Source organism: Corythoichthys intestinalis, chromosome 1 (assembly GCF_030265065.1).
Source record: "Corythoichthys intestinalis isolate RoL2023-P3 chromosome 1, ASM3026506v1, whole genome shotgun sequence".
NCBI lineage: Eukaryota > Metazoa > Chordata > Actinopteri > Syngnathiformes > Syngnathidae > Corythoichthys > Corythoichthys intestinalis.
The window spans coordinates 56,488,667-56,503,965 of record NC_080395.1 but is presented as its reverse complement, the minus strand read 5'-3'; the positions used below and the strand labels follow the sequence as shown (position 1 = coordinate 56,503,965).

At 41.2% G+C, this 15,299-nt stretch overlaps 1 protein-coding gene across 1 annotated transcript in view; it reads right to left on the bottom strand.

Moving 5' to 3' along the window:
• Positions 1-15,299, bottom strand: part of LOC130913588 (protein kinase C-binding protein NELL1-like) — a 308,184-nt gene that overhangs the window by 101,922 nt on the left and 190,963 nt on the right. Inside the window, exon 13 of the mRNA XM_057832310.1 lies at positions 4,255-4,380. Within this exon, the coding sequence (XP_057688293.1) occupies positions 4,255-4,380 (126 nt within the window). The remainder of the gene's footprint in view (positions 1-4,254; positions 4,381-15,299) is intronic.

Here is a 15,299-nt window from a genome sequence, read left to right as displayed (position 1 = left end):
TGAAAACTCACAATATACCCTACACTGTGGAAGCTGGAAATTTTCCACGATCACAGATGGCACATTGCTATTATCCACCAACACATGAAGTCAGGGATCATAATGCCCTTCCACAGGGGAAATTATTTGTGATTGGCCTGCAATGAATCACAAAACTGAGAGAAAATATCATTCATTTTAGCCACTTTCGCCAATCGGCCTGTGCAGTAAAATTGGCAATTCAATTTTAATCGTTATCTAAAATATTTTTTTCTCACTTTTTTTGCGTGAGAAACTTAAGTCACATCAATTGGGCTGCTATGAACTGGCAGAATTAAATAATGTTACCTTTACAATGTGAGACTCTTGCCAAAGATATTTTAGGTAGAGAATGGTGTCCTGTGCCATGTTCATTAAATAAATTGCACAATGCACAATGCTCAAATATGACATTGATGAGACAGCTACAAAGTAAGTTATTTGTAGTAAAGAATGTGCAAATAAAACATATGCAAAAATGTTAGAACCCTAGTTTTAAAATTTAGACCCTTCTTTACAGAATGCCAGAATCATACAAAAACAGTGGGACATCAGTTTCTTTCTTAAAGCAAGTCATATTCCAATATTTTGAACTGTTTCATGCATAAGATGCCACTGAATGACTTGACTATTGACAATCTGAAATTTGGAGCATACACATTATGTGGCATGTATCAGCTCCCTGTGCAGGATAGAGGAAGAGACAATTAAATTCTGGCCATCAGTCCTGAACATGCAGTACTGTTGACCACCCTATCCCCAGAAGAGGAGTGATTTACTATGCTGTGCTGCTGTCGATTGTTCATTCAGTAATCTTATGTACCACTTATCCTCACGAGAGTCCATCCCAACTAATTATGGGACGGAAGCGGGGTACTCTTGAACTGGTTGTCAGCCAATAGCAGAAGATATCTGAATGAACTTTAAAGAAAAATCTGTTTTTAAAATAACTTTGTGATGTCGGATGAAGGCACGATGGCTAACAAAAGGACTGTGTACCATAGAAATCTGTGAGTGACCACAGATCTGTGGTATTGGACAAGCAATGCGCAGAACCCTCACACTTCCTGACACTGTGTTGATTTTGCTGTCCATTCCCTGTTTCCCCTGAGCTGCTTGCCTGCTTCCATAGAAGTGAAATCAAGTGGAACCACAATTACTGCAGCTTCCTATTGTTTACAGGGCACTGTCAGCACAAAGGACAGGCTCCTCAGTGAGGCAGATGATAAAAGGAAGAAAAATAGCAAGCAAAAATGTCCAATGACATCTTATACCTCTAAGGAACAAGTTGTGCACCTTTTTGATATCAAGGGAAATTATTTCTTTACTAAGGGACTTATAAAGTATATAAAACATTGGGGAATTGTCTATATGACTTAAGGCACACATGTACATCCCGACACCCACCCCTCCATGCATCACAATGTGTAGTAATAATATATAAACAAAAACCTAGAAATAAATAATTATTCACATTTTATGGCCATTTATTTAGACATTGCAATGAATTAGGGCAGTCCCTCAACCTTGATTTGGAGTGGGCCTTCCATCTTTTTTCTTTCAGTATTATCTGTCCAGATTTCGATGTGCTGATTTTTTTCTGAACTCGACTTTGAGCTTTGAACCGTTCCAGTGAGGGTTGAAGATCATGGCTTGTGACGCCAACAGAACCACATCATCAGCAAAAGAAAGTGATGCGATACCGAGGCCACCAAAAACAGGATCTTCTTAATGTCTCGGCTGTGGCAAGATATTCTGTCCATAACGGTTATGAAAGAATGACAGACACAGAGTAGCCTTTGTGGAGTCCAAATCTAGCAAGAAACTAATCCATATCAATTCTGTCAATGCAAACCAATGTCCGTCATCAGTTGTGGAAGGACTGAACTGCTAATATCAAGGAGGCCACATTAAGGACACGATACTCCATAACCACCCTTCACAGGACTTCCTGAAAAACATGGTTAAACACCTTCTTGAAGTACACAAATCACATGTAGATTATTTGGCAAAACTCCCCTGCACTTTCACGATCCCTGTTGAGGGAGTACAGTCGTCCCACACTACTCCTTCTGAATATGAGATTCGCCTTCCCAATAGACTGCTCTCTAGAACTCCTGAATATACTGGTACCTTACCACTGAGGCTTAAAAGTAAGATCCCTTCATAATTGGAAAACATCCTCAGGTCCACCTTCATTTAAAGTCACCCTAACATCACGGTCTGCCAATACAGAGCCACTGTCCTCAATGTCGATGTGATGTTGCAGAGGTGTATCAAACCCACAGCATTTAGATACTCGATAAACTCCACATTGATTTAATCCGGCCTTGCAACTGAGGAGCTTTTTAATCACCTTTGCGGTTTCAACACCAGTCTCTACTTCTCAATGGGATATTGTATCCTTGGATTTAAGGAGATGTACAAAGTATTCAGACCACTAACTCACAATCTTCTGAGTTGAGATTAGCAGCATCTGGTAATGGTTTATGCCTTACAACTCCTGAGACGCCGTAGAGTAAAATTTATTTTAAATGTTTGGAAGTCATTCTCCAAGGCATCGCCGAACTCCTTTTAAATCTGGGGTTTTGCTCCATTGACCACCAAAGCTGCATTTGCTTGGTCTGCCCGTCACCTGCCTCCAGAATCCCACAGACCAAATTATTCATTCTTCATCTTGACAGCATCCATGCGGGTAGCCACAGTTGTGAACGGCCATCTCAGAAATGGAGGCATGAATGGGGAACACTGGGACCCAATGTTGCCACCTTCATTAGGGTTTGGGTGAGGTTCTGTCAGTATTGGGAGTAGAAACACCCTCAGAGAGGGGACTATGCCAAACGTTCCCAGTAGACCCTTGCAATACGTTTCGGTCTTCTACGTTTGACAGACATCTTCTCCCACCATCGGAGCCAACTCACCTCCAGGTGATGATTGGTTGAAATCCCCCCTGTCTCATTAGCCAGGTATCTAATAAGAATGGCAGATGTAAATCCAATGGCACAACCACAAAGTCAACCACTGAGCTGTCTGCTAGTGCCTAGCGCACATATGGCCACGCTTATGCTTGAACATGATATTCATTAGGGGCAAATCATGACGAGCACAGAAGTCCGATCATAACTCCCGCTTGGATTCAGATCATACCTCTCTGAGCTTTTACATACTGTCGGTACACTTCCGTCAGCCAAAAAGTTCAGGGACATGTCTTCTGGAATCCGGTGAGTAGAATCATTTGCAATGTACCAATTACAGAAGCTCATCTGCAGTACCAATGTACACTATAAGTACATTCCCTCATTTTTAGCTTCATGTTGCAGATATGAAAGCCTGCAGCATAGGCAAACAAATTTATATTTAGGCGCACATGGTGAGTGTTTGTTTTGCTCTGAGTCAACAGCTCAAGACAGTTTACAAGCTGTAAAATAGATTGATTGCCCATGGATCCTTGTCTCTGCATGTCTAGCAAGTTCAGGCTAATTAAAGTACACTACTAGAGGGGGAATAGAAGGAATAAAGAAGAACGATGAAGTAACCGGTTCTAAACTGACACACTAACTTAAGTACTATCCCATGATATATATTGTAACTTGACTTGCCAATTATTAGAACAAAGTTAAAATACTGTAAATGCTGATTATTTTCTTGAGGAGGCACTATGTGTTTATTTCAATGATAACTCTGAACAAGCTGAATGACTAGTCACCTCACAGAAACCACACTGGCTCAGGCAGCCTATAACCGATGCATTCATTAAAATCAATTACTTTTTTCAACAGGCTTTAATTCCAGATAACCAATAATACAACATCGCAGTCACAAAACCATGATAGGATATCCTTGTGTCAGAAGCGATAAATCTATTACTACACTCTATCAGAATTTCACTGGGGGCTGTTCCGAGCCATTCTGCATGCAGCAGGAGTTCGGGTTTTTATTAGCCATGCAATGTATATTGTAACGATTAAAGTTGTGTTCTTGGTGTTCTTATAGGCTGTAGGGTGGGGGGTTGAAAGTGGATTAAGAGGTTTGCACTATCTCATGAATCTCATGCAATCTCTGGGAATTTAAATGTGTTCAGAAATGATCAATCTTATTCAAACACGTTAAATTAGAATCAGCCAACAACCATCACCGTTTAATGTACCTCTGATGTGCTTGGCGATAAATGTCATGTCTAGTTTTAAAGTAAGAATTTGTCATTCTCAATCTTGAAATGAGACCAAACAGACATACCAGTACAGGAGTATTCATCCACCCGGGTGAAGCCCTGCAAACAGTCACACCGATGGCTGCCGGGCAGGTTGACACACACTGTGTTGGACTGGCAATAATGCATCTGCGTTGCACACTCATCAATATCTGCAAATAAAAAGAGCAATAGATTAAAAACTATTAAAAGCCCAAACGAATGATGAGCAAAGTTTTATTTAGCATGAAAAACAGCTGAATGAGCAGTTTCTAAATAACAGCAACATAAAGTCTCCCATCTCCGGTCAAATTTTTTTGATAACTTTTACCCATTAAGCGAAAATTATTTTTATTTCTTTTTCACACACAGCCTCCTTGATGTGCAACTCAAATTCTTGTCAAATTACATTCAACATGTACTATCACACAGCACATATAGAAATAGACACCGATTCACATTTGGCCTGCACAATATATCCTTTGACTATCGCCATCGCAATGTGCGCATGCGCAATAGTCATACTGAAGGATGTGCAATTGTTATTGTTATTTTTTGAGCACTTAAACTTTTGGTTTGCTTCATAAAAGCAGCAGGATTGCCAAGATATGGCTTCTTGTATCCCTTTTATATACAGCATTCGTCATCATTCACAGATTAACCCCCGAGCCTGGATTAAACGGTATTATATGAATACAATCATATATCGCGATTTTGCTTTTTTTTTTTGCAATCTCAGTTATAAATGATATAAATGGTAAATGGTGTTATACTTATATAGCGCTTTTCCACCTTTCAAGGCGCTCAAAGCGCTTTACACTATCTCACTATTCACCTACTGGTGACGCAGCACCAATAAATGATAAATAAATAAATAACAAATGCGATTAAAGTAAACTGAAGCACCTAAATCTGTAATGCAACAATAAAAAATACAGAAAGTAAGATAAAAGGGATCAAATTCATAAGAATATGATAAATTGTTTAAAGAAAAAACAAAGAAAATAAGGATGAATGCCAAAACAAGGGGGAAACTCATGAAAAAAAATCTAATAAAATACTGAATGCAATACACTAATACAAGAACACGGCGAGTGAACAAAAGTCTTCCCAAACAGAGCTATTCAAGCCATTTGGTGAAAATTCTTCTAGTTGTAATATATGATCGGCTGGATAGCTCAGTGGTTATATTGCTGACCTTGGTACGATGGAGTGCTACTACAGAACCAACCCCTGCGAAAGGGAGTACATGCAGAGAATGTGGAAAGAATGGTTACTTCAAAATCCCACATCCACACTGACCAAGAAACAACTACTTGCTCAATGTTGTAATATCCGCAAGAAGAAGTTTTAGAGACTGATGAGGCACAATGTGTCTCATCCAAGGTACAAAGATGCTACGGCGCCAGGAGCCAGGACGAGTGGGGGTTTGTTTCATCATTACCCCCCAACATCGAGATTGGTTACCAAACGGAAGAGAATGAGAGAGCAGTGGACCTGAGAGAGAAGATCATGAAGTCCTGGGGGAGCTCAACTACCTCCTGCCTGCCAAGGCTAATGAACAAAGTACCACCAGAATCTCTACTCGCACTGCTGAACATTCACACCGTAAACAACACTGCTTGCCAAGGCTAATAAACAAAGTACCATCAGAATCTCTACTCGTGCTGCTGAACATCCACACCGTAAACATCACTGAGACCAATCAGCGGATATATGCAGCAGCAACAGTCATCCTAGAGTCACTTGGCTACAAGATAAACAGTGCCAGTAGCTGGAAGGAGCCTCCATGGAAAAAAAAGCTAGAGGCAAAAATCATGACAAGACGGAGGGTAGTTAGCCTCCTAACAGAGCTGAGCAAAGGTGTGAAACCTAAGAAAAAACTGCCCAAGAAATACAGCAAGCTGTGCACAGCTGAGACACTGGAGACGGCTAAGCAAAGGATCACAGCCCTCGCTAGCCGCCTAAAGAGGTACACAAGAAAAGTAGGAGAATAAACATTGTGTTCTCCAATAATCCAGCTAAGGTCTACTCTCAGTGGCAGGGTAGCAAGACCACAGCTGAGCCAGAACAATACTGGAAAAAGAGGCATCTCACAACACTAACGCCCAATGGCTGGCAGATCTGCAGTCAGAACATCACAACATCCCAGATCAAGACACAGTAGTCATATCCAAAATGAAGAACTGGACAGCTTCAGAGCACGACAAGATTCATGCCTACTGGCTAAAGAAGCTAACTGAACTGCATGAACGCCTAGCAGCCCAAAAGAACCAGCTGCTGAAGTCGGGGACCCACCCAGAGTGGCTAACCCCTAGGTCGTACAGTCCTCATCATGAAGGACCCCCAGAAGGGAACAGTACCATCCAACCACCGGCCTATCACCTGCCTAAGCACCACATGGAAGCTACTATCAGGCATCATAGCGGCAAAAATGAGCAGGCACATGTAGCAATACATGCATAGGGCACAGAAAGGGATTGGCAATAACACCAAGGGAGCCAAGCACCAATTACTGGTAGACAGGCCAGGACACCAACCTGTGCACTGCCTGGATTGACAACAAGGAAGCCTATGACGCAATGCCACACACATGGATACTGGAATGCTTGAAGCTGTATAACATCAACAGGATACTAAGGACCTTCCTCCAGAACTCAATGGGGATGTGGAATACAACTCTAGAAGCCAACTCAAAGCCAGTTGCACATGTGAGCATCAAATGCGGTATCTACCAAGGAGATGCTCTGTCACCCCTGCTGTTCTGCATAGGCCTAAATCCCCTTAACCAGATCATCACCAAGAGTGGTTTCGGGTACCAGTTCCGAAGCTGAACAACCATCAGTCACCTCCTCTACATGGATGATATCAAGCTGTATGCCGAGAACAAGCGTGACATCGACTCCCTGATTCACCTTATGAGAATTTACAGTAATGACATCGGGATGTCATTCGTACTAGATAAGTGTGGGCGAATGGTATCCAAAAGAGGGAAGGTGATCTCAACTGAAGGGGCTGAACTACCTGAAGGCAACATAACAGATGTGCAGGACAGCTAAAATACCTGGGGATTCCACAGGCAAATGGGAACCATGAGGAAGCAACTAGGAGGTCTGCCGCAACCAAATACTTATACACAGTGAGGCAGGTCCTCAACAGTCAGCTGAACGGCAAGAATAAGATCCAGACCATTAACAGCTATGCCCTACCAGTAATCAGATACCCAGCTGGCATTGTATCCTGTCCACTGGAAGAGATGGAGGCTACCGACATCAAGACAAGGAAGCTTCTTACAATGCACAGAGGGTTTCACCCTAAGTCCAGCACCCTGAGGCTCTACACAAAGAGGAAAGAGGGAGGCCGAGGGCTATTGAGCATCAGATCCACTATCCAGGAGGAAACAACATCCCTCCAAGAGTACATCATGAAAATGGCCCCCAGTGATGACCTGCTCGGTGAATGCCTCAGGCAACAGAAGCCCAGGAAGGAGGAGGACCCTGAGGCGCTATCATGGAAGGACAAGCCCCTGCATGGTATGTACCACCGACAAATTGAGGGGGTAGCTGACATGGGAAAAACATACCAGTGGCTGGAAAAGGCCGGGCTGAAAGACAGCACGGAGGCACTGATCATGGCCGCACAAGAACAGGCCCTAAACACAAGATCAATAGAGGCCGGGGTCTATCACACCAGACAGGACTCCAGGTGCAGGCTATGCAAAGAGGCCCCTGAGACAGTCCAGCACATCACAGCAGGGTGTAAGATGCTGGCAGGCGAGGCATACATGGAACAACATAACCAGGTAGCAGGCATATAGTGTACAGCAGGGGTGGCCAACCCAGGTCCTTGAGAGCCGCAATCCAGCATGTTTTCCATGTCTCCCCGCTTTGACACACCTGAATCAAATGATCAGCTCATCAGCAAGCTCTGCAGTTGCCTGATAACAATCCTGATAATTTGATTCAGGTGTGTTGGAGGAGGGAGACATGGAAAACAAGCAGGACTGCGGCTCTCGAGGACCAGGGTTGGCCATCCGTGGTGTACAGAAACATCTGTGCCGAGTACGGACTGGAGACCCCAAAGTCAAGGTGGGCAACACCTCCAAACGTGGTCGAGAACAACCGAGCTAAGCTCCTATGAGACTTCCAGATCCAGACAGACAAACTGGTGATGGCCAACCAGCCTGACATAGTGGTAGCGGATAAACATCAGAAGACAGCAGTAGTGATAGATGTAGCAATCCCGAGTGATAGCAACATCAGGAAAAAGGAACACGAAAAGCAGGAGAAATATCAAGGAAGAGTTGGAGATAATGTGGGGAGTGAAGGCAACAGTGGTGCCAGTAGTGATCGGGACACTAGGGGCAGTAACCAGATACCAGGAACAACGTCCTACATCTCCGTTCAGAGGAGCGCAATCCTAGGGATAGCTAAGATCCTGCGAAGAACACTCAAGCACCCAGGCCTCTGGTAGAGGACCCGAGCTTGAAAGGATTCACATGAAATTTATACCGTCACTAATTAGGAACTGAGCTCACTCTGCTACACTTAAGTCATTAATAGTGCCAGGCGATATGACAATACAATAGAACTTTTTTTTTCAAATTTTACTGTTTCCATCAATTGTCGCTGTTGTTATTTGATGATTATAGACAAGATACATTAACGGTACTCGATGCTGTCCCTCAGTAATGCTAAAGAATGGCCCGTAGACGTCCATATAATTCCAGCAAACCAGGGGTGTCGTAATCATTCTATTTGATTAACCTATGCTTCATACATAAAGTGAATGGTTAATGACAATCAATAAATTATTTGTTGGCTGAACACAAAAAAAGACTACTACATTAGAAAACATTTAAACAAGCAAAAGCAATGCAAATTATTTATTGACTATTATTCTATATAAAATGACATTTTTCATTTAAATTGTTTTAATACAAAAAGCCACCACAAGGAATGCTCAGATTTTCAGCATCGATTTTAGCGTGAACACTTACTTCCATTCTTGGCCGTGCATGAGTGATGCATTCAAAACAATTGGAAAATGTATGTAGTATGTGTAAACACATCTATGACAGGGTTTCATCATTGTCTCATGCAATTTGTGACATAGGAAAAGACGTGCTACTTTGCCCCTCTAAATCCACATTCGGAGTCGATCTGTCCTGCTGTTTAAATGATTTTTTTCACTCATAAGAAAGACTATCCGATCTGTGAGCCAATATGTGGTCGGCAATATTCATGATGCATGATATGCAGCATGTGAACAGTTACTTAAAGATCACTGATTCACTCCTATCACTGTCAACAAAAATCGACTCTCAGACAGATCATCCAATCATCATACAGAATCCAGTTTCGTGCATCAGAACAACCCCTCTCTGCTTCACCATCAAATACAGTAGAAGTTCAGCGTCCGACTGTGACGTTGCAGGGATGAATGAGAAGTCATGTTAGTTGCTAATTGTATAAAGCAGTACATATTTCACTTTTTTTAGGGGTAGCTGACCTTTCCTTTAAGTCTTAATGCAATCTGCTTTCTCTTAACAAATAAAACATCATGAACAACCACAATGGGAATATATCTAACTCCCATGTGGCAAATTAAAACTGTTCAGTCAATAAGAACACTCAGATTCCCATTCTCCCTGTCAATGCAGTTGAACAGGACAGGTTAAATATTAAAAAAAAAAAAGCAAACAAACAATGCCCACTCCAGTACATACAACACGGGAAAGGAAATTTTTCTTTTGATGAGAAAAATGTTTTTGTTTTGTGTCGATTAGTAAATATGTGTATCAAGTCAAGTATCAGACTTTTTGATGGTAAGAAAACCATTACTTGCTTGTCCTGTGACTTCACAATTTCAATATGAGGGCTCTTTTTTGGTAGCTTTTTATAATCGCTTTTTGCAAGCTGGAGAATGAAATGGAACTGTCATTTCACAAAGACAGGATAATTATTATTATTATTTTATTTTTTTAACTTAGGAGGGTTTGTCTGTCTCCTCTTCCCCTAGCTCCTCACATCTCTGCTGCTTTTTTATTCATGCAGTGATGTAGGTCAGAAGTAGCGAACAGCTAAAAATAGGACACGATAGGACATGTGTGTCTGTGTGTGATGGTACGTCAGTGTGTCAGTGTGGGAGTCTGTGGGCAAGATGAATGTGGCAATTTAGATTCAATATGATAAAACATCATATTATGTGAATGAGTCAGGGCGTCCACATCTGTGTCACTAGTTAGGCCTACTTCACAGGGGTTAATTTCACATGTTCTATCCAACTGGAATGATAACTGCTATGCTGATAACCTAAATCTGCAGTATTTTGATGCTGTGCCGTTATCAGTAACCATGGACATCATACAAAAGAGCAAATATGTTGCTCACAGCAGCTGGGCTTGGATTCACCTCTCTAACTCCAGACTCAAACTGTTGCATCATGCAGCAAAAGCACACCAGAGAACACATTTGGGCACTGTTATTTTACTATGCAAACATTTTCCTGGTTGCTTTGTTCGGTTGTCTAAATTATTAATGTTTTGCAGTTGTTTTGTTCATGTTGTTTATGTTCTTGACACACAGTGGTAGGATTTGCTCTGGTAATCTGCATTCCCCTTCTTCTTTGACCCTCTTTGTCACTCTCTTTATTTTTATTTACACCGGAATTAATCTCACTCAACAATTATGCACCGTGATGAATTGAAGATGAGAGAGTGTGACATAGCCTGCACACACCGACACACTTGCGCACATGAAGGCTTGCACACACACTTGATATTTCATCTTTTTCCAGTTTACAAATATATAATCTACCTTTTCATTTGAATCAATACACTAAATTGAAATAATTTCATTTAAACAGACACAATTTTCATTAATTATTTTGTGTTGCAATAACATCGCAAAAATATACTAATTAAAAGCCATTACCAATCACGAGTATAGTAGCTCACCCAACACTTTCGTATTTAAAGTAATCACACACTGAAGAAAAACAGTTAACAGCAATGCTTTGAGTTATAAAAAAATTATGTGCCACCTTGTTCAAAAGAGGTTGATTACAGATAGTGTAGTACAACACTGAATAATAAAACTATCATTTAGCCCAGTAATGGAATATACAAATTGCATTCTAAACTAACCCCTGAAATAACTTTACAAAGGCTGCTCTTTTTTTTCAAGCCATATCTTAATATTGTAGCGGATGATGAGTTGAGCTTGTGTTATGTGTTTGGCGGCTTGAGTCTCTTGTAACTCTTTTCTCTGCCGGAAACGCGCACGACAAAGAGTTTCCCCCCCAGAACACAAAATGCTCCTTATTAGTTCCATAGGTGAATTAGTTACTGAAGTATTTGTTGTAGTGGTCACTACAATATATTGATTTACCAGTAATCTCTGTCTGATGCTTGATCCCATTACAGAAAAACAGTTTTTGGACCGCCCTAGGTGTTTTGGCTTTGTTTTGATTTAAAATAGCGCCACCGTGTGCTACAACAAAGCTGCTATACTAGGGCTAGCACTAGCCCATAGCCATGGGCCTTAGTATCTACAATTATATAGTGGATAGTTTTCAGAGGACTTTGTCCATTTCAAGTTTAGAAGGCAAGGTAAAATGGAATACAATGTTAACCCATACTAAAACATGGACACCCGCGGCTCATACTCAAGTGTGACATATTTTGTACATGTATTTTTTTCTTAAATTCTGTGAAATTTAGGCAGGGTGTATCCTAGTCATGTGCACTTTATATTTTGGAATTTATGGTATTTAAGTTTGATTTTAAAGTACAGTGGGGCAAATAAGTATTTAGTCAACCACCAATTGTGCAAATTCTCCTACTTGAAAAGATTAGAGAGGCCTGTAATTGTCAACATGGGTAAACCTCAACGATGAGAGACAGAATGTGGAAAAAAAAACAAAAACAACAGAAAATCAAATTGTTTGATTTTTAAAGAATTTATTTCCAAATTACCGTGGAAAATAAGTATTTGGTCACCTACAAATAAGCAAGATTTCTGGCTGTCAAAGAGGTCTAACTTCTAACGAGGTCTAACGAGGCTCCACTCTTTACTTGTATTAATGGCACCTGTTTTAACTCATTATCGGTTTAAAAGACAACTGTCCAAAATCTCAGTCAGTCACACTCCAAACTCCACTATGGCCAAGACCAAAGAGCTGTCAAAGGACACCAGAGACAAAATTGTAGACCTGCACCAGGCTGGGAAGACTGAATCTGCAATAGGTAAAACACTTGGTGTAAAGAACTCAACTGTGGGAGCAATTATTTGAAAATGGAAGACATACAAGACCACTGATAATCTCCCTCGATCTGGGGCTCCATGCAAGATCTCATCCCGTGGTGTCAAAATAATAACAAGAACGGTGAGGAAAAATGCCAGAATCACACGGGAGGACCTAGTGAATGACCTACAGAGAGCTGGGACCACAGTAACAAAGTCTACTATCAGTAACACAATGCGCCGCCAGGGACTCAAATCCTGCACTGACAGACATTTCCCCCTGCTGAAGCTAGTACACGTCCAGTCCCATCTGCTGTTCACTCGAGAACATTTGGATGATCCAGAAGAGGACTGGGGGAATGTGTTATGGTCAGATGAAACCAAAATAGAACTTTTTGGTAGAAACACAGGTTCTCTTGTTTGGAGGAGAAAGAATACTGAATTGCATCCGAAGAACACCATACCCACTGTGAAGCATGGGGGTGGAAACATCATGCTTTGGGGCTGTTTTTCTGCAAAGGGACCTTGACGACTGATCTGTGTAAAGGAAAAAAATGAATGGGGCCATGTATCGAGAGATTTTGAGTGAAAATCTCCTTCCATCAGCAAGGGCATTGAAGATGAGACGTGGCTGGGTCTTTCAGCATGACAATGATCCCAAACTCACAGCCAGGGCAACAAAGGAGTGGAAACATTATAAGAGACATTATAAGGTCCTGGAGTGGTCTAGCCAGTCTCCAGATCTCAACCCCACAGAAAATCTGTGGAGGGAGTTGAAAGTCTGTGTTGCCCAACGACAGCCCCAAAACATCACTGCTCTAGAGGACATCTGCATGGAGGAATGGGCCAAAATACCAGCAAGAGTGTGTGAAAAACTTGTGAAGAGTTACAGAAAACGTTTGGCCTCCGTTATTGCCAACAAAGGGTACATAACAAAGTATTGAGATGAACTTTTGGTATTGACCAAATACTTATTTTCCACCATGATTTGCAAAAAAATTCTTTAAAAATCAAACAATGTGATTTTCTGTTTTTTTTCCCCTTCACATTCTGTCTCTCATGTTTGAGGTTTACCCATGTTGACAATTACAAGCCTCTCTAATATTTTCAAGTGGGAGAGCTTGCACAGTTAGTGGTTGACTAAATACTTATTTGCCCCACTGTATATAGATACTAAGTTTTAGGTTCTGGTTATTTTTTCAAGTGGGATGCTTTTGTGTCATTTAATTAAAGCACTTTATCATTTTTAGAATTAGATGTATTGTACAGTATCTCTCCATACAAACAGCTTATTTGCCTGTAATTCTCCTCACACTTTTCAGTTTTCAAAATATCTTTTTATATGGTTTGTGTTCATGGAAGAGTCTCCATGCACCAGTCTGCAGACACATCAAATGTCTCAAATGACAAGACCCTGTTATCTTTCCAAGCTGCTAACAAAAGAGCTAAAAATATGGTCAACATGGTGTCCCTGACTGCACCCTTTTTTCCAAAGCATGTTTGGAACTGAAGAAAGAAAAATAACTGTTAATGCATTTAGTTATACAGAATTTTTAGAGAAACACATTAATGATTCTTGCTGAAACGTGAGGAATGGGAGGCTTAACCGAGCTGTCAAGCTGCAACTGTGACCTGCAGAAGTGATTCATTGCACTCTTGACAGTATAAATTAGTAAAGAAACAGCACAAACACATTTGCAGGGTAATCCACCGTCAGCCTTGGCCTCAGGATGTCTTATAACAATAATAGATGCAAATTGTGGCCTTGTTCTATAGGACTTGAGACAGCAAGTGAAGAACAGTTGATTCTCTCCAGCACACTCCAGCAGACTTCAAATGATTCAAAATGCCAGAAATGTCCTCCGGTTACATTTTTTGATATACTGTATGTGTGACTACTGCTATGTCTTGCCTTTAAGGCAGCGATTTCCAACCGATTCCCAGACAGGTGATAGAAAAGCTGTTAAGCTAGAGCAAAATATTGGAGAAAAATCGGTTGTTAGAAACAAAAAGGATTTGTAATTTCACAAATATTGAGGGCCGCAGCAAATGAATACGAAATACGCACACCTGCTAGCCACAATAAGACTGTGACTATGCATCCTTTGCCGAAAGTTCTCTTCAATTTTTTGGTTGACACAGTTCACTGGGAAAATCCTAAATCAGTCAATTTACCGAAATCTTGGTGTTGTTCCCTAATAGTTGCCCCATTTTTGTCCATGCTATTTTATCTGGGAAACAATTAGGACATTATTTCAAATGTTTTTTCCACACTCTACTGCTGAGTTAAATACAACGGACCTATTGCAAAGCCCCGACCCCTTGGAAAACTGACAACCCAAGGTTCGGTCAAATTTTCTCAGTGACAGCGACTGAGTGAATGAACGATTTATGAACGATGGTGGGAGTTTCTGAATGTGCACTACCATAGCTGGATCTTTTTTTTTTTTTTTCTTTTTTTAATAAAATGTATTTTGTTTTTAAATGAGTTTCATCTAGAAGCAGACAGAAAGGGTTGCAGTATGCAATGGAGCAGTATGTCAATGATATCCAGAGGTGGGTAGAGTAGCCAAAAATTTTTCTCAAGTAAGAGTAGCATTACAACAAAATACTAGGCCTGCAAGCAGGACTGAACGGGCCCTCGCAATCTAGCGCAACTCGGACGTCACGCAACTCGGACAGTGTGCAGGTCAGGGTGGTGGCAGAGCCTCCTCTCTAATCATCTCATTAGAACCTAACATGCTCGAAAGTTGCCTCTTTACATTCACACACCTAAGAGATAAAAACCCCTATAGACCCTACTCACGTGACGTCACAGCCACGCCCCCGCGCCATGTTGTCCGGAT